Raw genomic sequence first — 24,328 nt, 5'->3', positions numbered from 1 at the left:
TCTGAAGTTTATTTGAGGCTGCATTTTCTGCTTATGTATCACTTTTTCATTGCGTTTTGTGTTTGTGTTTTTGCCATTGTCCATACAGACATTTTCCTGACATTTATTTTGTCTGGTTAATAACTATTTCTTAGTTTGGAGACGTGAACACTTACCTAACATCAGAAGGACCCGTGTTCAATCCTCAGAACAACCAGAATAACTATATTTTAGTCGTGAGTGTATGTGGATTCTGTCTTTTGTTAATGAATTCAAGCTTACGTGAACGTTCAGAGACTGTGCTCTATGATTTTAATCTTTCAGCTGGTATACAATCAGATTTTATAAGCATGTGCTTCAGTAAGTGGGTATTCTGTAGTACTAATTTGTATTCTGTGTATAAGCTCAGTAAGTGTAATTTTCAGTCTTGTTGAAATCTTTCACATCTTGACCTCCCCCCCCCCCCCCAATTTGATCTGCTTGTCAGTTACTGAGAGCTTGAGTTAAAGGTTTCCTTCTGTGTGGCTTGTTTATTCATCCCCTCACCTCTCCCCTCCATTCTAATTTTGCTTTGTTAGTTTTTAAATCATGCTATTAACAACACATAAATTGGAATTGTATATTTTTGACAAATGGAGTATTTATTTGGAAATGGTCCACCAGATGGTTCAGGTAGTAAAATGACTCCAGAGACACTGCCAATTCCCAGTGCTGGACTGACTCCAAGAGCCCTGCCCAGGTCTGCATCCTATAGACCCCCGTAGACCTCCGTCCCTGCATAGGTTCCTTCACAGTCTCTGATTTTGATTTGCAGAGGTTGACCACATTTCAAAGTGTGGTTGTTGTTAATTTATCAGCCAGTGCTTACTGTAGAAGCGTTTGTTTAATGGTTTAAAGGGTGCATCAGAAAGCATGGTTTATAGTAACCTGGCTGTTACAGGCACATGCTCTGCCAGACACTTGTTCTTTTAGAAACAGCGCTGTCCCAGAGGATGAGGCAGGTGCAGAGCAATAGAATGTGAGAACTAGAGAGGGCCCTGAACACAGCTGTGGCGGCCCTTTGAGCTGCTTGGAAACACCATTAGAGGGATAGCTGGGAACTATTATTTCAATTCAGGATTTTTTCCCATTAAATTTACTTTGTAAAAGATACAGGATTGTGGTTAAAACTTTGTATTGTACAGAAGACTCTAAAAGTAAAATAATTCCCTGTCCTCCCATCTAAAATATCCTCTTGTTGGCTATGGCCCTGGGACCATTCTGGAAAACCTGAGGAATATGAATTGAGTATCCCAATGACACAGTTTGGGTTTTTGGCTTGTTTGGAGATTAGTAATTCTCAGCTGGCAATATGCAAATATCCCAGGACCCAAGAAACTGAAATCTGAAACATCTCTTGTCCAAGCGCATTGGATAAGTGAGACGCAGCCCGTGATACAAATTGATTGACAGGCTGGGCAGGGAGAAGAAAAACAGCTCACTGGGGAGGATCCAGCGCAACAGGAGTGAAGATGTTTTTGTATTTCTGTAAACTGTGTGTAAAAACTCTTTAGAGACTAGGCTAAAATTCAGATCCAGGAAATCCTGAGACTTGGACATTTCAGCTTCTCTGACATCCCCCTTTTACCTCTTGATCATTGCTTTTCACTGGGTTCCAGTGAGCATGACCTCATTTTCCCAGAACCACAAAGCTGAGGAGAGTGGGGTGTGGGGAGGCTTGGTGTAGCTCCCACTATTACGTACAGACTTGGAATTTATAGACAGACATATGAGAGAAGGAAAGTGGAGAGCTGATGAGCGTTCTGGAGGCACGTGTGTCACAGAGCCAAGTCTGCGGTTCATTCTGATGAAAAGCGGATGAAAGGCCAGGGCTTCACTGCGGGGCCTGCGTCATCGGTACGTATTGATTACAGGAAACACTGAGTGCTGTGAGGCAGAATGGGGCTTTATTGTAGTCATATCAGTAATTTTTAAACTCATAACAGCTATTTTATATTTGGTTTTCAGTCCCACTCACTTACATGATAATTTCCAGAGATGTCATGTTGATCGCTGCTGTGTTTTATGTCAGATACCGAACTCTTCCAACACCGGTAAGTTTCAGAAAATATTCCTGTAGCATTACTTATAAATTTCACTCAATTAATACAGCTTCACTTTATGAGTTATTTATGGAAATTATTTCTTAACTTATTTACCAGGAATTAGAAAAAAAACTGCAGTGCAGTTTGAACACATGAGTAGTCCGTTTTAAAAGCTGACTTCTGGCTGGGTGTGCTGACACAAGCCTTTAATTTCAGCATTCCATAGGCCGAAGCAGAAGCAGATGGATCTCTGTGAGGTTGAGCTTAGTCTGGGGTGTACAAGGCCACAATGAGATCCTAATTTTAAAAAAACAAAAGCAAAACAACAACAACAAAAATCTTTCGGTTGATGGTGTATGAAGCCCAGGGCAGCCAACCAGGCCCCAAGCAGTTATAAGTGCTTCATATCTCTTAGCTAATATTGTTTCATTTCGCCTCACCATGGATGGTCTAGACATTGCTTTTAATTAGTCATAAAAGAATGGAATGGTTTGCTTACATACTAAGTTTATTGAATCTGTAAATATTGAGCCCAGCATACGGCATTACTTTTTTTGGTTCTGAGGAAAAATATTTTGTTCATTTTGTTTTTTAACCTACAAAAGAGAATAACATAAGTTTATTTAGTGGAAATGTGATGAAGCAAACTTTGTGAGAGCGATTGTATAAAATTTTGTAGAGCTTGACAAATCTACATTTTGAAGAATCTTATTTTCAGTGGTCTAGAAAGTTAATTGTGTTCATTTAACATGATAAGGAAGATATATATACATACACTGGGGTAGGCACTGGTAACTTGTGTTTGAAACCTGAACAATAAATTGAAACTTTTTTTTTTTCTTTTGTCAGCGCACACTAGCTAAATACTTCAATCCTTGCTATGCAACTGCTAGGTTAAAACCAACATTCATCAGCAAGGTAAGAGCCTCACAGTAGCCTGTAGAGAAGTCATTCTCAGTCAGGAGCGAGTGAATGAAAGTACTCTTAAAAGTTTATGAGCGGGAGTGTACATGCACATGTGTGGAGGGCAGAGGCTGCTCGCCGCAGGCAGTTCTCTCTTCATCCTGTGGGTCCTGGAGATTGAACTCAGGTTGTCAGGCTTGGCCACAGGTGCTTTTGCTTGTTCGGCCGTCTCACTAACTCGAATGAGATAAATTTAAAAGCATTAATTTGAGGGTCTAGAAGAGAGGTCAGGATGACAATTTTCAGTTAATTCTTCTGTCTTCTAAATTTTTTAGATCCTTAGTATATGAAGTTTGTCTTTGTTAATGGTCTAAAATTTATACCTTGAATGAGATCATAGGGTAGTAAGAAGTTGAGGTATAAGTGCTTTTGATTGAGATGCAAGATTATGAAGAGTCCCTTGTGCTTTTCCTGTCTCCCTGTTGTCAAAACACATATATATATGACTGTGTGTGTGTGTGTGTGTGTGTGTGTGTGTGTGTGTGTGTGTGTGTGTGTGTGTATGTGTAGGCTGATCTTGGTAGTCTTCTTTCCACGTTTATGTTTTTGGTTGGTTTTTGGTTGGTTTTTTGTTTGTTGGTTTTTTGAGACAGGGTCTCTCTGTGTAGCCTTGGCTGTCCTGGACTCACTTTGTAGACCAGGCTGGCCTCGAACTCACAGAGATCTACCTTCCTCTGCCTCCCTGAGTGCTGGGATCAAAGGTGTGCGCCACCATGCCTGGCCCGAGGCAAAGTGTCTTAATTAAACTTTAAGCTTGCCTTAGCTCTAGGGATCCCCTGTCTCTCTACCCTGCTGCCATGTCTCTAGCCCCGACCCTTTTATCTTTAAGAGTGTTAGATGAAAAGAGAGTAGACAATTGTACTCACTAATAAACAGTTACTCTAAGTTGTGTTTTGCTAAGTCTTTTTCAGGATCACAGATGTATACAACCTTTATACAGAAAGGAGGTATTAGTGCCTTGATGAGGTCACTGACACATCCTTCTACTCCACTTCTTGTGACAGAGAGGCAACAGATTAGATATCCTTGGGGCAGAGGGAACCTTGTTTTTATATTAGGTTTCCTGGCGCCAACATAGAGGGAACTTTTAGCTTCATGTGATTTTATGTATGTCAAGTGCAGTAATTTGAATGCAGCACTTGATAGAAAGTCACTTAAAGTGCTGGGACAGATGCACCAATAAATACATGTTTTTATAGAAACTTCTTATAATTTATTATTATCTATTTTTTAAAATTTATTTTAAAGACAGTGTGTAATGTAAGAGTAGCTTTTATTTGTCTGATGCAGTTGTCATCTTGGAGACTTAGTGCCGCCATGTGCTAAGGTAGGCCTAGAATGTTTACAGCCTCTGAGACTTACTGCTAAATAGGCTTACACTTTCCAGTTTTTTCTGAGCTCTGGCTGCCTGGTTCAACTCAGCTATTCTGGCTCAAACTCCTCTCCCAGCTGACTGGTTCAAATTGGCTTCTCTCATCAGCTTCTGACGGAATGCTCTGCTTGGCCTCAAACTAACTCCAGCCATCTGTTCTGATCTTCTGGCTCCTTCTCATTCTCTGGCTCGTCTGTCTTCACCTGCGTCTAGCTTGTTCTTCCTTGACAACATGTCTCTGTAAAACTCTCCTGGTAAAACTACCCCTGGCCCCACCCCACCCTGTCCCCTCACTGCTCCCTTTTAAGTCCCCTCTCCTTCCTCTGTTCTCCTCAGAGTTGGCCCTAACCTGTTCTGTCACATCTTTCTCTGATTCGTCACTTTGTCTGCACCTCTATTAGACATCACTTTCAAACACAGATGCTTCCTTCTGTCAACTAACTTTATCTTTATTTCAGATTAAAGATGTGTGCAAAGGGTGTGTCTGCATTCCCCCTAGAGTAGCCATATTACTGGATTAAAACCCCTTTTCAGTGTGATCACTGCATTTGACTGCGGAAGGAGAGCAATAGGACCAAGTAGCATCTCTATACACCTTCTTTAACTTCCACCAGGCTCAGATTGTTTCATAGAGAGCCATTTCCAGACTATTTCTGGTTCTGTTTTGTGCTCTTGAGGGTTGGCAGTCCTTACTTCCCTGGGGATTTCATGGCAATGACTGCATTTCAGTTTTCTGACCTCATGGTGCAGCAAGCAGCAAGTAAAGTGGCCTTGGCTCTACAGCCAGCTGTGGTCTGCTCACCCAAGGAGAAGCCACTTCATTATTTCATATTTACAGGGCTGTTTGAATGCACAGCTGGAGGGAAGGCTAAGAATTTTATAGCATCATTGAACTGCTGTGGGATTCAAGGTGTGGTGCCTTCTGATAGTTGTCGCTACCCTGTATAGGCAGTTAAGTCAGCTGGTGACTCTGATATGTTACATATTTTTACCTGGGAATGCCAGCTTTGGGATGCATAATGTCAGTCAGTATCCAGAGTGTGTCATGATGAAAATACCTTTGCCTCAAAAGTGTAAAACAGGGTCCATTTGGCACTGTTCATTTATAATGCCTTTATTTTTAAGGTAAATACAGCAGTCCAGTTAATTTTGGTGGCAGCTTCTTTGGCAGCTCCAGTTTTCAATTATGCTGACAGCATTTATCTACAGATACTGTGGTAAGTTAAATTTAGAATTACTCTGAGACTTTTCAGTACACTGGGTTATTGTGATAATCCTAGAGTGACTTTGGTCTTTAAGTATTTAACGAACATTAGGTAGACAAAGTTGTGGCCACCCATTTTCCCTTCCTTTCTAGTCTTTCCACTACTTTTCATGATTTTGCTTTTATATATATACACTGAGTCCGCTTAGTGCCACTTGTGTGCTAGAGCATAGGTAGCCTCTAAGAAGCCACATCCTGAAGAAAACAGTTCGCCCTTAGCCAGCAGCCAGCAGTTGCCAATAGCTCCTCAGAAAAGGGTAGAACTCCATGAGTCCCTATAGTATCCATGCAGAGATTTTAGCTTGCTTGTGCAGGGTCTCGGGCATGCATATAGCCACAGCCACTATACGTTTGTGTGTGTAGTGTCTCCATCAAGTCCAACAAACGCTGTTTCATTAAAAATGTCCACTATCTCTGGCTCTTAAAATCCCCCCTGCTTTTTGCATGATGATCTCTGAGCCTTGGGGGCGTGGGTAGAGGGTGTAATGCAGCTCTTATTGTAACTGGGAACTCCATAGTCTCATAAACAACAGTTCTACCCAGCTGTGAACCCTGGGAGGTACAGTAGCAAGTGGCAAGATATGTTTGCAGTAGTGGCACAGGTGCTATGGGAACAGCCAAGCGCTTTCATACTGGATTTAAAACCTACTCCACAAGATGGAACGAAAGCTTGGTTCCATTAACAGGACCTAAGCCTAGTGGTTGGCTAACTCACAAGCCCTAGGAGAGAACTTACTAACGGTCATTCTGCTGAGTAGTGAGTTGCCCCCAAGTTTCTGTCTTTACACCCATATGTTAGTGCACCTCCCAACCCTTATCAAAGAAGCTTCTTTTACACTAGATGGTGCAATATCATTCTTAGGCGTGGCGCATAGAAGTTGGCAGTCACAACTTGGAAGAATGAGAGGGATTGCCAGTGTGTTAGTTTTGGAGGAAGAGAGAGCAAAGGAGTAACTGCAGGAAGGAAGTGGCACTTGAGCCATAACAATAGGTGAGCTGGGTCCTCAGCAGACATTTGAACGATGGTGTTGAGGATCCAGCCTAGTAGAGGGGTGCAGCGGGAGGACCCACTTGGAGCTCATTTTAGTATGCTAATTACTCATTTGTAAATATCTTGAAATGTGTCAAAGTCAAGCTTTTAAGCATTCTAAATAGACTGCCATGCTGATTTTTTTTTTTTAAGTTTTTCAAGACAGGGTTTCTCTGTGTAACCTTGGCTGTCCTGGACTCACTTTGTAGACCAGGCTGGCCTTGAACTCACACGATCCACCTGCCTCTGCCTCCCAAGTGCTGGGATTAAAGGCATGCACCACCACCACCTGGCTTGCCATGCTGATTTTAAGCTATATTTTGGTAAACTTTTAATAAAAACTTGTTTTAGCACTCTGAACAAAGTTGGGTGGTTAATCAAAGTAAATTATGCTAAAGACTTAAAAATGATACAGTCTAAGCTATTTTCTCACATAAAATGAAAATTTTTTTCCTTTGTTTAATCAATGGAGGTTTTTTGTTTTGTTTTTTCTTTTTTCTCTCAAACTGCATCCATATATCACCTGATTCTCCTGTTTTTGCCTTTAGATGTGCCCCAACCAGTCTGAGTAGGAATGGTCTGGTTTTGAGCTGTATTTCTCCAGTCTTCTTATGTCGTCTCCATTTCTGTCTGCTTAAATATGTTTTTGTGAAAGAAAAATGAGAACATACAAGCACCTAGGACTGTGTGTGGGAGAAGACAGTAGCTAGTGCTACTTGTCTCTAGACTTTGATAATTAGACAGCTTTTACTTGGCGTTACCAGTTCAAATGAAGTCTTAAAGGAAGCCATGGGTTTAGGTTTTGTAGTTAGACAATTCCATCACACAGTCCCATTTTCCTACTCCATCTTTTACATGTGTACTTTATGATTTCTGTTGTTAGTGCTTTTAAGTGTGACAGCTGAGTCCTATTTCTCTCCTTCCAAGGTGTTGTACAGCGTTCACTACAGCTGCGTCAGCATACAGTTATTATCACTATGGTCGGAAAACTGTTCAGGTGATAAACGGCAAATGAGAGGCACCCAGTTCAGCAGCAAGGAAGCAACTTGCAGCAGCAGCAGCAGCAGCAGCAGCGCCGATGAGAGCTACAGGACTTTCCTGATCTTGGTGTTCAGCTTGTGAAAGGACTTGTCAGACAAACCATGTCTTCAAAACCGAAGTAATGTACGTCAAAAATGAGCTCGATCATGGACCTATGCAGAATTTCCAGTGTATTTTTAAATACAAATAAAATTATAATGTAGAATTTTTTAAATTAATTCTTTTCCTTTTGGTTTTTCAAGACAGGGTTTCACTGTGTAGCCCTGGCTGTCCAGGACTCGCTTGGTAGACCAGGCTGGCCTCGAACTCAGAGATCTGCCTGCCTCTGCCTTCCAAGTGCTAGGATTACAGGCATGTGCCACCTCTCCCAGCAATGTAGAAGTTTTAATCTTAGGTTTTTGATTAATTTGTGAGATGAATTATTCTATTTATCATTTTTTTTAATGTGTAAAAGAACATAGTTGATAACTTGGAAACAAAGGAAAGCAGGAGGGAGTTTGAGGTTAGGTCTGTGCCCTGTACAGAATGGTTGGACATTTTTACGTTTGAATTTAAGTCTATATACACATTAACAGTCATGTGATTTATACTGATTGTTTGAAAAGGTGAGAATAAACTGCTGTGGGTAGCATTAAGGTGTACAGAGCTTTAAAATGCACTAAGTTTTGAAAATAAAAAAGATCAAAATAGAAGGTATTGAAATTCATCAGTAGTCTTCCAGCCTCTCAGGTATCAAACAGGTTATGTATCAGGATAACAGATAATACAGGAGTCAAATGGAGAACATGTGTATTATTAGGCTTTGCATTTGAAAGGCAGAGAATTACATCATGCCTCCCACTGTTTCTAATGTGATATTTATATGATTTTGGATCTTGTACTCACATGTCATGTAAATAATATTAAACTTTATATTTTTCAAAGTTCTTTTTTTTTTTAACTTTGGTGAATCTTCTATTGTTAACATGATAAAAGAATAAAAGAACTGGGAAAAAAATACACACATACCTTCCACTTGCATTGTTCGGTGGTGTGTCTTTATGAAGCTGTGAAAGTTTCCCCATCTCTGAAGTACACTTAGATGCAGAATTTCCCCTGACAATGTAAAAGTGACTGGTTCAGGACCATCTGATTTTAAGGACCTGCTGTGCCCTTGTGTTTATTGTAGTGGGGTACAGGTAGGGTCCAGGAGCTGGGGGTTTCTCCATATACTAGAGGCCTTCGCTTGCCCTTTCTCCTTAGCTCTAGCCTAAGTGTAATATGGAACCATATAGTAAGCCTCTCCAGTCATCTTGTTGAACTGTGTTAAAACAGAAGTTAGAGATAAAAAGTCAAGCTTTCTTGCACCGTGCATTGGTGCAGCCCTCTGCTGCTGGTCCTGGCCTCTCATCCTAGAGCACCAGCACAGCCGTGTGTTTGGAAGAGAATGTCTTCCAGTCCCAGTTAGTGGCACCATTTGAGGAGGTTTAGGAGGAAGAAGTATGTCACTGGGGACAGGCTCTGGGGTCTCAAAGCCACATCCCATTGCCAGTCCCAGCTCTGCTTTTGCTTGTGATTCAAGATTTGAACTCTTCAGCTCTAAGCATCTACTGCCATGCCTCCCTGCTGCCAGCTCCTCTGCCATGGCGGATTCTTACCCATCTGGAACCTTTCCTTATGTAAATTGCCTTGGTCGTGGTGGTTTGTCACAGCAACACAAAAGTAACTAATGCAACCACCCATGGCTTGGAGCACACTAAAGTGCACACTAAACCCTACCGTTGAATCACAGGGGCAAGAGAAGGGTGGGGCAAGGCTGCCATTGCTTCTGCCTCAACTGTCCTGTGCAGTTTCCTAACTGGGAGCTGCCGAGGCTGCAGACAGAAGGACTGCTTGAGCATCCAGGATGGCGAGCCTGTAGAAATGTCAAATAAAAAGATGGCAAAGTGCTGGTGGAGGAAATTAGATATTTGCTCTGCTTTATTATATTTGCTTATTATGGTTATTGTTGACCCATAGTATCCTTCATATGAAGGGGGTTAATCTAGCTCTGGTCAACATGTTTTCTGTATCTACTCTTATAGTCCAAATGTCCTCAGGACTTTTTATGCTGAATTTTTTAAAAAAAATATTTAATTATTGTTTATACAGTATTCTGCCTGCATGTGTGCCTGTATACCAGAAGTGGGTACCAGATCTCATTATAGATGGTTGTGAGCCACCGTGTGGTTGCTGGAAATTGAACTCAGGACCTTTGGAAGAACAGCCAGCGCTCTTAACCTCTGAGCCATCTCTCCAGCCCCTGAATTGTTACAAAATACATTCTGTCCATTAAATATACTGGAATTGTATTTAAATGAGAATATTAGAGTATACATTTATGTATACAAATTGGCAAATTTATTTCAATGTCTCCACAGAATAGATTCATTCTTTAGAGTGGGCTAACAACACGGGCCATTTAATTGCATGTCTTAGAAGTTAGTACTAGTTTCACATTTTTGGTTTTTCTAACTTTTTAAGCAGGATCTAGGGTAGGTCTTTTGAGTACTTAATCCAATTCTCTTGGGCATACATTTGATGAAACTAGGGACACAGTTTAGGATGTTGAAAAGTGCTTGAATACTTAGCCATTTAGAAGTGTATAGTACGAATCATGCTCAGGTCCGGCTTGGATGTGCTTGCTGTCTGCAGCATGGTGTTTGTGCTGCAGCCTGTTCTGGAGATGACAGATGGATTCAAACAAATTATTCTTACAGTCGAAATAAGCACTGTGGTAAGTACAATTTTGCCTCCTCCCCAAATGCTCATAATCCTTGTATTTGGACAGACAGGCAGAAGGATCCCAAGTGTGGGGCCAGCATGGGCTGCACAGTAAGGCATTTCTAAGCAATGAAGTTCGTTACTTTTTTCTATTGAGTCTTGTGTAAAATTCAGGAAGCCCTGGAAGCAAATAGCCTTTTCCTGTGTTTCACAAATGTTACAATTAGGCCAGTTTTAACTGTAAAGCTGGAGCTACGTGTTTGGAACTACATGGAACTAAAATGCAAGTAATAAATCCAGAAGGCCTTGGGAATCCATTAATAGCTCCTCCTTTGGCCACCGTCTCTTGACCACCTGAACTCATTTGCTAAAATGAGGGTCCACGGGATTCTTCCACACAAGAAACTTAGGGATGGCACTTGCAAAAGAAGTTGTGGTCCTTGCTGCAATTGCTTTGTCTTATCCCATCTCCTTCCATGCAGTATCCCACGGGTACTGAGGGGGACACTGTTGAAAAACCCAAAGGAGACAACAGAATAACAACAGTGTTGACCAACCATCAAGTTAGCGAAAACAGTTACAGGCATGGTGGCTTCAGGCCATTTGGAGCTGTGTTGTCTTTAGGCATCAGATCATTTCTTCCTGCATATGTGATTTGGGAGAAAGAAGCTGGCATAATTGAAGATCTACAGCCTCGGCAGGTGGTCACAGGCTGGGTTGTTTAATTTGCTTGGTGGAGAAAAGCCCAAGGCTTTAAGTGTGTTTGATTTGGATGTTGGGGACTAAACCCAAGGCCTTGCTCATTGTAGGCAGTCACTACCACTGAGCTGCTTCCTCAGCCCTGGCTGGGTTTTTGAAGGCCACCAGGTGTGTGTCATAGAACTGCCTGTGCGGCTTCCAGCGCCACCTCCAGAGACACACAGATAGCACCGTGGTGCTAACAAGTAACAAGGCACTGGCGGTACACAGTCCCCAGAAGATTACCACAGAGCTGGGCTTGGTTGTGAAAGTGGCACATGACCTCTTCTGGCCTGCGGCCTGCGGCTGGCTCAGGCCAGCCTTGTTAGCTGCCAGTACACACACATGGTAGGTGGTGCCTGGAGACAGCCTGTACAGGGGGTGCTGTCGGGCTGTAGCATAGATGTCCACTACTGACTGGTTCCTAGATCCTCCTTCTGCCAAGTAGTGGATTTGGTACCAGAGCACCACTGAGTTGGGGGCACACCAGTGGATGAGCACTGATGTGTCAGTCACCTCTGACACCCCCTGCAGCTTAGGAGGGTCTGGAATGACGTCCTCCCCACTGAGACCGGGGCAGCGGCATCTGAAGCGACTCTGTAGCTCTGCACATGGGGTCTGCAGGTGCTTGCAGGCTTGGTAATCACAAGAGACATCCTGGTGAGGTGCTGCCACCTGGCCCCAAGTCTCATCTTCCTCACTGTCATCGTCTAATAGCAAGACTGGAATCTCTTCCTGTGTTGGATCCATGTGGAGAGCCTTGAGGGTAGCTTGCATCCTCTGGTTGGTCGGAGATATGCTTCTGGGGTTCGGTGAAGTAGGCGAGGGTCCAAGATATTTGCTGACAAGTGGGGTAGGGACAGATGAGACACTGGGCTCAAGGAAGTGGGTGGCAGGCCGCTCTGTCCCTGTGCTGGCAGCACCAGGCAGAGCCCTGGAAGGACTGTAAACTGTCACAGAGTCAGTAGTGGACTGGGCAGTTTTCCCTGAAGTATCTCCCTGCATCCATGGCCCTTGTGCGAGTGAAACCATGGTGAGCGAGGGGACCTTGGTGATATTTTGTTGGCTTCCTCCGGACTGAGCAGACAGGGTCGTGCTCTGTCCAATGGAAGGCCCCTGTGTCCATAGCGCAGAAACTGAGTGATCAAAGTTGGGTGGGTTTGAAGGCAGGAGGGTGGTGCTTTGGTCTGACCTGCACACACTGGGTATCTGGGAGAGGGGGAGAGGGCCTGAGAAGGTGCCCTTGGATCCTGAAGCAGGCTCACACATGGTATCTGCTGCCCTGGAAGGGAAACCAATCATTAGGAAACACCTGGATTTCAGGGTTTTGAATCCGTGATGGGGGGGGGGGGGGCACGCCTCCTCTGCCAACATATCTTTACCAGGAATTGCTTAGTAACATCACTTTATTGGCCCAGGAGACCTGTGAAGGAAGTTCCTGTCATCCTTTTGTCTATGCAGAGAAGGAAAGAAGGAGGTGCTCACTGCCCAAGAAGCCACAGCAGCAGCAGAACATACACCTGGCAAAGCACTGTGCAGTAAGAGCTGTTACCCCTACAGAGTGCAACACGGTCATAGCTACAGTCGGAAGTGGAAGGAAGCCAGACTTTCAGGCTTTAGCCTGCACTCCCAACGTGTTTTTAAACATCATAGTGAGCCCTTGACTGTCAAGGGATTGGGTGCTAGCCCTTGGAAACAAAGTAGGGAGTTCAGAAGTGAAGAGCCCCACACCATAGCTGGACTTTTAAGGATGGTTGAGTCCCAAAAAGGAGCAATTAGCTGGTGGAGGTGGTTAAAGGAGTGCTCATGATGGGTGATATCCCTAGATCCTTAGCACCCAGCTTGGGTATGGTTTCTCTGTGTAGCCTTGGCTTTCCTGGACCAGGCTGACCTTGAACTCATAGAGATCTGCCTGCCTCTGCCTCCCTGAGTGCTGGGATTACAGGTGTGTGCCACTGTGCCCAGCTTAAGTAAAAGCTCTCCTAAGCCAAGAAATACTATTAGAATATGTTTCCTGCCAGGAAAATGCTTTGAAAGCATACTAGCCTTTGGATGAATGGCCAAGTGCGGGAAGCTAGGCTCTCTCTTGGGTGGCCAATGGGCCTAGTAGTTGTAGACAAAGATGAAAACTGCCTCCTCCACCCAACAGCTACATGAATTTATTGAGTTCCTCACTTATTTTTGCTCCATTCCCTTGTCTGTGAAATGGGAATGATACAACTGTTCTTCCTTTTCCCATAGGGCATGCAGACTACATTCCCCAGCCTCCTTTGCAGTTAGGTGTGTCCTATCCACCAACTGCTGGCCAATGAATGAGTTGGAAGTGGTGAGCACCATGTGACAGCTTGGTCCATTTAAAAGCTTCCGAGTCCGTTTTTCCATGTTCTTTGCCCATTCTGGCTGGCTGGAATAGAAGCAGAGCCTCCACCCGCACAATGTGACTACACTGGGGTGAGTGTCCACACGGTCAGACGGGCAAGACCCAAACTGGAGCAGCTCCAGCTCAGCAGAGTTGGTCCTCACCTCCCAGCCATCTGCTTGGTAAATGTGTTACCTGTGTAAGATGGTTTTGTTTGCATCCACGAGAAGCCAAGCCAGCTCACAGCTGCAAGTGAGAGGGTTGCCAAAGAGGCTGACAGACAAGACCTGGGAGGAATTCACAGTCCAAGGACCAAAGGAACTCAGGTTGCAGCTGAAATGACACATACACAGGCACACAAGTCAGTTAAGTAAGGCTTTTAGGTTCAGTGTCAACAATCAGGTTCACAGTGCTCCCACGAGGGCGGGAGAGGTGGCCCAGGGGCTGCTTTTCTAAAGAACCTGGGTTCAGTTCTCAGCACCCACATGGTTGCTAACAACCATCTATATCTGCAGCTCCAGAGGATCTCACATCTCTGGCATCCATGATGCATACGCATACATACAGGCAAAGCAACCCTACATATAAAATAAAAACAAAAAATTAAATCCTTAAAAGGATATTTATAGCTGGGCATGGTGGCACGCACCTGTAATCTCAGCAGAGGCAGGTGGATCTCTGTGAGTTTGAGGCCAGCCTGGTCTACAAAGTGAGTCCAGGACAGCTAAGACTACACAGAGAACCCCAGTCTTGAAAAAACCAACCAACCAAACAAACAAAACAAAAGAATATTTACATATTTTATACATAGGAGTGCTCTATTTACATGTATGCCTCCATGACAGATGAGGGCATCAGATCCTATTACAGATGGTTGTGAGCCACCATGTGGGTGCTGGGAATTGAACTCAGGTCCTCTGGAAGAGCAGCCACTGCTTTTAACCACTGAGCCATCTCTACAGTGGTATTATGAAAAACAATCCTGTTAGTGACAGAAATTTAAGTTGAACTCAAAATGAGCCTAGACCTCCTGTTTTGCCAACCAAACTCGGTCATTATTATTTCGTATCGAGTAAAGAAAATGCCCCCACGCCGAGTGCTTTAATCAAGAGTCTGTGGTAATGAATGTGTGAGTAAATACAAATATCTACACAAAAAGTAGATAGAAAATGCTATTGTTATACACCAGTGCTGGGGATTGAACTCCGAGCCACACACTAGGTATGCATTTTACCACTGAGCTATATATACTTCAACCTGAAACTTAGTGAAAACACCACTGGACAAGCCATGAGGCCCAAAGAATAGTGTGAGCCTAGGACAAAGATTCTCTTGAGCTCCAGGCAAGAAAGAGGACAGAGCCCGGAGTGGGTCTGTTATCGCTGGGTACAGTAGGCTATTTATAAAAATGGCCACAGGTCCTCTTTTCTCTGTAGGCACATACCTTTGCAGTGTGATTTCATCTCTCCCCACCAGAAACTAACATGTAATTCTCTAACACTTGAAACTTGGTGACACACTTAGGCCAGTAAGATATTAGCAAATGTGATGTAGACAGAAATGAGAAAGCAGTTGAGTGCCAGAGTTGGGCCATAGCTGATGGCACAATGCCAATAGTTATAGAGGCCTTGATTAGCGTACCGGGTAGCACTTGCTTCCCTCTTATGACTTAGGCATGCTATCTGTTGAATACATCAGTCAAGTCTTTCCCCTGCACTGTAGGAAGACACAGCTGAACAAGACCTGACTGTAAGCTCACTTGCAGGAGCCTGTGAGGAAAGCTGTGAGTCAGCAGGAAGCCACTCTGCCCACTGGCTCTGCAGTTAGCGCCCTACAGCCCTGCCTGTGTCAGGAGCCCAGCCTGTATTTCAGCTCCACTGACATTTGCTTTTTAGACTGTTAGTCCTCACGGGTGGCACTGAAGCTCAGTGTGAAGAACAAATGAGGACATCCTGGTGACATCACAGATGGCAGCAGCATCCTACCATCGTTTCAAGAACGAGGCCCTTGAACCATCACCATCTCCAGGGACTGACTGATGGGAGCTGCCATTCGGAACTCTTAAAATACACAGTGCAAAGTGTGTTTTATCCTATTTACTTATTTATTTTGAGAGTCTTACTATGTAGCCCTGATTGGCCAGAAGCTGCTATGTAGAGCAGGCTGACCTTGAACTCACAGAGATCTGCCAGCCTCTGCTGGGGTTAAAGGCCTGCACCACCATATCTGCCTTAAAGTGTATTTGGGACAAGAAAGGAACTGACAGCTAAAGTCATCTGTAAGAAGTTTGCCCTGGAAATAGTTTCTAGGTTGTAGTTAGTTCTCGTTAAGTAGAGGATCTGACCCAAACTTAGAAGCTTACAAATGCTCTCCCCCCTCCTTTTCATTCCCATGATTCTTGGGGTGACTTGGTAGTTCCTGTGGTCTGGGCAGCCTCACCAGGGCCAGATGATGTAGGGATACATGACTGTACTGGCTGGTTCTGTGTGTCAACTTGACACAAGAGAGAGTCATCAGAGAGAAAGCCTTGCTTGAGTAAATGCCTCCGTGAGATCCTGCTGTAGGGCATCTTCTCAATTAGTGATCAATGCGGGAGGGCCCAGCGCATTGTGGGTGGTGCCATCCCTGGGCTGGTGGTCCTGGGTTCTATAAGGAAGCATGCTAAGCAAGCCATGGAGAGCAAATTAATAAGCAGCACCCCTCCATGCCACTGCATCAGCTCCTGCCTCCAGGTTCCTGCCCTGTTTAATTCCTCTCCTGACTTCCTTGGTGATGAACAGCAATGCGCAAGTGTAAGCTCAATAGATCCTTTTCTTCCCCCAACTGGCTTTTGGTCATGGTGTTCCCTTGCAGCCATAGAAACCCTAAGACAATCACCTATAGAGAGCCTTAGCTGGGTGTGGACCTCTCTCCATGAACCTCCTATCACCTGGGAGGTCAGCCTGGAGTAGGAGAAACAAACCCCAACTCTCAATGCTTTCTATTGTGTGTCTACCTTTTGCTAATACAGTGCTGGCTCTAGTAAGTCGCCGAGCTTCCAGTGTCAAGCTTCTGGTGGGTGAAGATGAGCCATCGCACTGTGATGGCCGTGCCTACAGGGAAGTGGGAGAACTGCTCTAGGCATATGTACAGTTTCTTGGGCCTCACCAATGGCGGATCCACTCCTGGCTCTCTCCTGTTTCTTCCCTGAAGTCTAACCGAATGTTTGACCTGGGCTCCTCACCATTTCTGAGGTCCTTGACTCCCTCACATTTTAATTCCCCACCCTTCACATTCACGTACAAGTCACCATGACAACATGAGCTGCAAAGTGATATGCCTCACTCACATCCTTATGAGAGAAGCCTCTCTTACCCAGCCCCATGGAGTGCTGCCACTACCTGCTTGAGAACACAGCACAGGGTGCGTGCGTGCCTCTGTGATGGGTTCTTGATGGCTTGTGATAGCAGACATCAGCTTCCTATACTAACTGTGGTCTTCAATGTTAGCAGACATCAACTTCCTATACTAATTGTGGTCTTCTTCAGAGCCAGAACCATATTGTCATCATTACTGTCATGACCACCATCTTCAGCATCAACATCAGCTTTACCACCACTGTTATCTATCATCATCATCATCACCATCATCATCACCACCACCATCATCATCATCCCCACAAGTCAGTATTATCATTTGTGTGTGTGTGTGGGGGGAGTAGTAGGCATGTTGATGTGTACCTGGGGATGTGTATCCACGCATGTGCCTGTGGAGGTCAAAGGTTGGCATCAGGGTGTTTTCAATCACCTTCCACTTGTTTTTTGAGACAGAGTCTCTGCAGCGAGCCTGAAGCTTGCTGTTTAGCTGAGGCTGGCAGGCCGGCAACCTCCAGGGACCTACCTATCTGTGCATCCCTATGCCGCTGTTACGTATGTCCACCACCATGCCTGCGGTGCTGAAGATTGGGACTCGGGTCTTTGTGCTTGCATAGCAAGCACTTTTTCTCTGAGCCGCTTCCTTTACCAGTTCTATAGCCACCTACTATCCTCCAGGAACGGACTCAAGAGCTCCCATTTGCTTTTCCCAGGTGAAAAGCCCCAGAGCAAGTACCAATTTCCCATGTTTGATTCCTTTTCCTTTGAATTTTTTTTTAAAACCAAGCTCAAAGGAGTTAGAGACACAAAGTGTTTTGCCTCCACACCATGTATGCCCAGTGGTCAGTTACTGAATGAAGGAAATATAGCCCCATCTTTGGCACCTGCATTGGGCAAAAGAGAAGAGCCACTCCCAGACTTCCCTGGGATTTCTACCCATGATGCCACCTTTAGCCACAACCCGGTAAGCCCTTTAGTGCCTCCGAGACACTGCCTCAGTGGACTCTGGGAGGCAAGCATTCATCCTCTGAGAAGTGCTGGACCCAAGTGGGTCAGGGAACACAGAGCCTCACAGCAGAACTAAGGCTCAATACTGCTACTTTTCATCTTTTGCAAATGGCCAGCGACACAGAACAGACTGTTAAGTAACTGGATCATTTCAAGTAGGGCTGCTTTAGGCTTGCGTTCAACAGAATCCATAAGGGCTGAGTGCACTCAGTAAGGAACCTGCTGAGGTACCCAGATCCCAAAGAGAATGGCTCCACACCCCGTTCAAGACAAGGAAAGACGAAGAGACGAGATTTCCTGGCCCTTTACCAACCTGCAAACTCAACTAAAGAGGGAAGACGGGACTGGACAGTGCTTTGAAAGCTCCTCTAATTCGCATTCCTCCAACATGAGGGAGAAAAGAGGCCGCACTTCTATGTCAAATGACAAGTCCCAGGTGTTGGCCCCACTGACAGGAAGTGGCCTGAGCTCATCTTCAGTGCCCTCCGAGAAGTCAAGCCGATGGCCGATGGCCGCCACTAGAATAAGAGGACCAACTCCAGATGCATGGTTAAACCTTCCTACCCTCTCTCCTTCCCTCCCAACCCCACACATGGGATGAACTGAAACAGGGCACCATGTGGGGAAAGGAGGGGTTGCAGAGGAGAGAAGGCCTGGCATCCTCGGCTCCTCACGGCTAGTTATTAGCCTGGGGGAGTGGTCTGGAACCTGCTTAGGATGCCTTGGAGGAGATGGGGGAGAACAGAAGCCTAGAAGGGATTTGTCAGAGCAGCTTCAGAAACAGGAAGGGCTGGGATAGCATTATAAAATTCAATACACTATAGTGGGCAACATTAGCCCTACGGGCAGCCCGGGCTTAGAACCACTTACTTCTGGAACAGAAGGACCCGTAGAAAGGGTGTGTCTTGAAAGATCTCTGTGTGGACGGAAGTAAGTGCTGGAGAGTCTTGACAATCCAGCTGCTGCAGGTTGGGAGTCATCTTGAAAATGTCGCCCTGCAGTGTCTTCAGCCTGGGCATCTTTCTCAGGTAGAGGGATTGGAGCATTGGCAGGTTTCTGATCCACCCGGACTCAACTGAAATCAAAGGGAATTTATCCATCACAGCAAGGCACAAAACCCTGCCAGGGGACCAGAACAGCAATAAAGAAACCAGTGATAGGATGAAGTTACTGGTTCAACAGCTGGAGAGGCCTTTCCTCAGCTGTGCCTAATCCTTTCTTACAGCCCACGTTGGTTAAGACCAAGGAGAAGCAAAGCCAAACAGCTGTAAGCTGCTACCTGGGACATTATCTCCAAGCCTGCTTAAGGTCACAGCCTCATGGTGATGCTATGTTTCATCTTTAAAAGGGGCCCAAATAAAACAGACCTGGATAAAAGAGAGACTGCTAACTTAAGTGAGTTTACATGAATTCAAACTGCAGAACAAGCAGTTAACTTATATTGCTAATCCCACTACATGGAGATAGCTCTGAGACTGGCTGAGACATGTGCATCCTGCGCACCTAATACATTTATAGTATTAGGGCTGTATAATGCTTGTGAGAAATTATATGTTTTCAGAAGAAAAGAACCGGACATTGACGCTGGATCAGACCTGACAGCCTTCATTCCTCCAGCATGCTGAGATGCTGACACTCTGCATCCTTCATGTTCCAGCCCCAGGTGCTGTTCCTCATCAAAAAAAAAGACAGCTTCAAAGAAGGCTCCTGATCCGAATTGGTCCAGCATTTCAGACTGTCCAACACAGGACTTATATTAAGCCTGGAATTTCTCAACATTTAGAGACTGGACCACAAATACTATTCTTTGCTTGTTTAACCTTTCCCTCCCTCCACCCCAGTTTTATTTGGGTCCCTGTACAGGTATTCTCTGCCCCAAGTCAGCATGAAGAAACTTTGAGACCGACACTCCACTTCCCTAAAGGGGGGGTTGGGTAGGTTTTTGGTTGCTTTCTTGGGCTATAGATAGATATTGTCATTAAAAGGTATGGAGACAGGGGTTATAAAGAAAGAAAGAGGAGTACAGAGATATGTAGGGATGATATGACAAGAAGCAGATTATTGAATCTACTCCTCAACTTAAGGCCTTAATTGTTACTCGTAAACAAGGTAAATTTTAATTCATTGATATAGAATTTTGTAAATTGAAACAAAATAAGTTTAATTTTGATATGTTGAAATAAAATTTGAATTTAATATTATTCTTCACACATCATATTTTTACTTTAATATGAGGTATTGTGCACATACAACTCAGTTAATGCATGGTTTACTACCACTACTCTGACAGTGTTATTGTAGGCTGTTTAGGATAATTAAGTAATACAAGTCAATTGTTCATCAATTCATGGTCATGTCAAGTATAGGAATATACATGCTAGAGTTAACAGATATTATTCTATAGTTAGATATGGTCTTCAAAAATCTCGGAGACCTACAGAATATGATATTACATTTTTAAAATTATTTTAAAGATTCTTTGACAATAAGACAGGTTAACTCCTGGCAACACCCAGCCTCCATAAAGAAGATGATGAGCATTAAAGAATCTCCTTGTGGAGATGGCTTTGGGTGTGGCAAAACAGCCACTGGACAAAAATGTCCTCATTTCTCCCCCAAAGAGAGTTCTGCCTTAAAAAGGGCAAGCTTGGATGCAGCCAGACTCTGCCAAGACAGGGTAAACAAGTCCTCAATGGTTCCTGCTCCACAAATATGTCTGTCAAATATACTGGCCTAGAAGGCTGAAGATGATGCTCCAATGTTATAGAGAGTTTTGGGTGACCTGTCAGGCAGTAAACCGTCTCTGTCATTTTCTCATTTTGGAAGCTGCTAACCTGCACTTCCTGTTTAATCAGGGTTGAAGACCACATAGTTAATTTTAAAATTAAGCTTAGTTGTTTAGGAATTAAGAAGATACTTTTTGGTCTAGATAAATACTTTTAGGTTGATACATTTAAGTTTTGATAGTAATTTAGTTCAAAACTTTAGACTCACCAAGATAGAATAGATAGTATTTTCTTCAATGTTGCCAAATACCTTTTGATTAAACATTATGTATGCAAGTCTTACCTATTGGTTTTCATAATTTTTCATAATTGTACTTACTGTATATATAAGAAATGACCTTTTTATTTATACAGAAAAGGGGAATTGTTGGGCTATGCTAATGTATTTTGATGCTAATTACTACTTGCTGTCTCTGTGACATACCTTTTGATTAATAAAAAGCCATCCCATGTGGGCAGGGCAGAGGAGATAGAGGTGTGGATAAGGTTCCTGGGCTTAGAGAGGGGGAGGGGGGATCTTGGGAAGAAGATGGGGGAGCGCGGGGGTGGGGTGGGGTGGGAGGGGGACCAGGAGAAGAGAGAGGGTCCCAGGAGGAGAAGGAAGAAGGCCGCCATGGGTTAGATGGAAGAGAAGCACATGGCCAGCGTGGATGGAGATTTAGCCCAGATGAAGAACATGAGCAAGTATTTGGGATTATGGATGGGAGGTAGCTTGACAGAAGTTATTGGAAGCAGGTGACATGGAATTGGGGCAGGGATCCCATACCTGCTCCACTATGGGAAGTAGTTTAGAGGATTAATGTCTGCCCTGCCCCAGGTTAACTAAGGTTATCTTAAAATATAACAAGTGTCAGTGTCTTAATTGATCGCTAGCAGGGCCTACTGATAATACAAGTAATACATATAATTAAAAACAACAGCCTCAGGTGAGACTCCACACACAAAATAGCTCTGATACCTCCCAAGAGTGCAGCGCCTTCGAGGCACGTAAGAAAGGAAGAAAGGGCCCATGGTTGGAGGAGGCCCCAGGAACTCAATTTTGTCCTTGTTATCTCTAGCCCCCTGCTACTCTTCCTCACACCGCTGTGGTGAGCAAGTGGTTATAGATACATGAAATGTTTTTTTTTGGGGGGGGAGAGGGTTCGAGACAGGGTTTCTCTGTGTAGCCTTGGCCATCCTGGACTCACTTTGTAGACCAGGCTGGCCTCGAACTCACAGCGATCCGCCTGCCTCTGCCTCCCGAGTGCTGGGATTAAAGGCGTGCGCCACCATGCTCGACTCTACATGAAGTGTTTTTTTTTTTTTAAAGAACAGTAAAAGCATGCTTGTGAATCAAAGCCACCTCCCTCCTGCATCCTGTGGGAAAGATACAGTATCCATAGAAACAATGGGTTTGTGTATGTGTGTCAATGAATTCCTCTTCCGTATGCTTTGGGCTAAGTTCATCTCTTCATCAGCCCCAATGCCAGCTCCACCTCGTCACCCCACGGTGTCCAGCCAGTCAGAACTCAGTGACACGATTGTGGTTGTTGAGCTCTGCCTGCAGAATGTTTGGCCTTGAATCTAGGGACAATAGGCGCTAGACCTGAGACTTTGGCCAAGTCACGCCACCACTCTGTGCATTAGTTTCCTCTTATATATAATCTAGAGATTGTCAGCAGTTCTGTGATTGTGCAGCACTTCGGGCACATGGGGCCACCTGCCTGATTTCCCCAGGGCCACCTCTGAAAGAACGCAGCCCTGACCCCCAACCCTCTTCTGCACCTCCAGACTCCTGGGCGCAAGTGTAGCCCTCCTCACAACCGCACTCACCTCGCTCGAGGTGGGTGCCGCTCAGGTCCAAGACCTCTAGGGCCGCCAGGGGCCCACCGCCCTCCCCAGCGAACGCCTGCTGCGCGATGATGTCCAGCTCGCTGCAGGAGAGGTTGAGAAGCTGCAGCTCAGGGAAGCAAGCGAAGGTCCGTGGCTGCAGCTCCCTCAGTGGGTTCCCGGCCAGTGCCAGTGAACGAAGCCTGCGCACCGTGGGTCCCGCGCAGGGCGGCAGCCCGGGCAGCAGGTTGTAGCTGAGGTCGAGCTCATGCAGCCCGGTCGGTATGCCATGGTCCCAGTGCAGGGTAGAGATGCGGTTGTGGTGCAGCGTGAGCACGCGCAGCTCTGGCAGGCTGCCGAGCTCAGAGGTGTTGAGGGAGCGCAGCAAGTTGTGGCTGCCGTCGAGGCTGCGCAGCGTGCGAGGCAGGCAGCTGGGCAGACGCTCCAGGTTGTGGTTCGCCAGGTTCAGGGCCGTGGCTCCCGTGGTAGGGAGACCCTCGCAGGGCGAGTTTGTGGCGCGGCTGTCCCAGGATCCCAGCTGAGTGAGTCGGAAGAGGGGGACCGGCTCCTGGGAAAGTCCCTCCAGGCTCTGGCTCTGCACCATTAGCAGTAGCAGCAGCGTCCGCCGCATGTTCAATCTCTAGGGAAAGACTGCCGATGGCCCATGATTTCAGAGGAAGCCCCGAACGAATGGCAAAAAAAAGTGTGTGGACACCAGCTTTTTCCTTATCTCTGGTGCAGGACCCACCGCACTTGCTTGTCCTTGCTTTTCCAGCCTGAGGTTTCCCTTACCTTTCCGTGCCAGACCTGACTCTTCCAGCCCCGCTCCCCGCCCTCCCCTCCCCCTCCCCTTTCCCCTACCTCGCCCCCGCCCCCGCCCGCGTGCTTCCTTGGTCTTCTATGAGTTTTTGAGAGAAGGTTGCCTGTTCTCTTTTCCTCTCTAAACCTCCCAGGTTAAGCATCTGCGTCCTAATTGTGGATGTCCCTAGATAAAAGCTCTGCTGAGGTTAAAAATATGGGACTCAGGAGCGCGTGGTGGCGCATGCCTTTAATCCCAGCACTCAGGAGGCAGAGGCAGGCAGATCGCTGTGATTTGGAGGCCATCCTGGTCTATAAAAAACGAGTCCAGGACAGCCAGGACTGTTACACAGAGAAACCCTGTCTCAAACACACACACACACACACACACACACACACACACACACACACACGGCTAATTTTTCTCATTACAAGTGCCCAGCCACTTCTTAGTTTGCATAAAATAAGTTCTGGGCTCCCTATCTTGGGAGGAAGCTCAGGGTCGCTTTCAGAAGAAGATAGGAGCCCGAGACATGGAAGACTTGGAAGATTTGGAACCCTCCAACCAAGCATTTCCTGGTCCCATACAGATTCTAACAGAAGCCAGCACTGGATGTTCAGTCCTCTGCTCCCTGTGTTTCTGCAGCAGTCTGGAGAGTAGCTCCAGTGGCTACGGGGCTGGCTTGGGAATAGCAAAGTGGCTTCTAAGCAAGCCCTGGGCGTGAAGTCACTGCCTGATGGCCCACAGCAGATTCTCTCCCTGGCTCCCTGCTGAACACCAGTCTCTGAACCACCATCAGGGCTCCTAGGGAATTGAAACCAGGAGCGAATGCATCCTGGAATATGCCACACTTACCTGGAAGCTGTCCCTGTGGTACGCTTTGCCCCTTTAATGGCCTCTTTTGAATATTGCAGGAGCCCGGGGCTTCCCGGATCAGCTCAGAGTGCCAGAGAGAAGCAGCCCAACTCCCTGCTGCCCCTCCTCCAGCACCATCCGGGAGG

At 45.5% G+C, this 24,328-nt stretch overlaps 2 protein-coding genes across 5 annotated transcripts in view; one reads left to right on the top strand and one right to left on the bottom strand.

Moving 5' to 3' along the window:
* The window catches only part of CRLS1 (cardiolipin synthase 1), a 20,941-nt gene extending 12,194 nt beyond the window's left edge, over nt 1-8,747 (top strand). For all 4 annotated transcript variants that reach the window (XM_084776881.1, XM_084776884.1, XM_084776883.1 and 1 more), the window contains exons 4-7: nt 1,987-2,072; nt 2,913-2,981; nt 5,524-5,615; nt 7,620-8,747. In XM_084776881.1, the coding sequence (XP_084633007.1) occupies nt 1,987-2,072; nt 2,913-2,981; nt 5,524-5,615; nt 7,620-7,707 (335 nt within the window). In that variant the 3' untranslated portion in view covers nt 7,708-8,747. The remainder of the gene's footprint in view (nt 1-1,986; nt 2,073-2,912; nt 2,982-5,523; nt 5,616-7,619) is intronic.
* LRRN4 (leucine rich repeat neuronal 4) lies at nt 8,182-24,328 on the bottom strand. Its single transcript, XM_084776860.1, has 5 exons — nt 24,183-24,328; nt 22,532-23,179; nt 18,804-19,008; nt 13,768-13,905; nt 8,182-12,495 (listed from the first exon to the last, which is right to left on the bottom strand). The coding sequence occupies exons 2-5, from the start codon at nt 23,157-23,159 to the stop codon at nt 11,292-11,294; spliced, it is 2,175 nt and encodes a 724-aa protein (XP_084632986.1). The 5' UTR covers nt 23,160-23,179; nt 24,183-24,328; the 3' UTR covers nt 8,182-11,291.

The sequence above is a fragment of the Acomys minous genome, assembly GCF_964271855.1.
Source record: "Acomys minous genome assembly, chromosome: 3".
Classification (NCBI taxonomy): Eukaryota; Metazoa; Chordata; class Mammalia; order Rodentia; family Muridae; genus Acomys; species Acomys minous.
This window is presented reverse-complemented; position numbering and strand designations above follow the sequence as displayed.

Coding starts and splice junctions, on each gene's coding strand:
- LRRN4 (XM_084776860.1), bottom strand. CDS start 23,159: ATGCGGCGGACGCTGCTGCTACTGCTAATGGTGCAGAGCCAGAGCCTG. Junction 13,906..18,803: donor CGGGTCCTTCTGTTCCAGAA/GTAAGTGGTTCT, acceptor GTGTCATTTCAG/CTGCAACCTGAGTTCCTTTG. Junction 12,496..13,767: donor AACAAAACCATCTTACACAG/GTAACACATTTA, acceptor TTTCCCTTCCAG/GGCAGCAGATACCATGTGTG.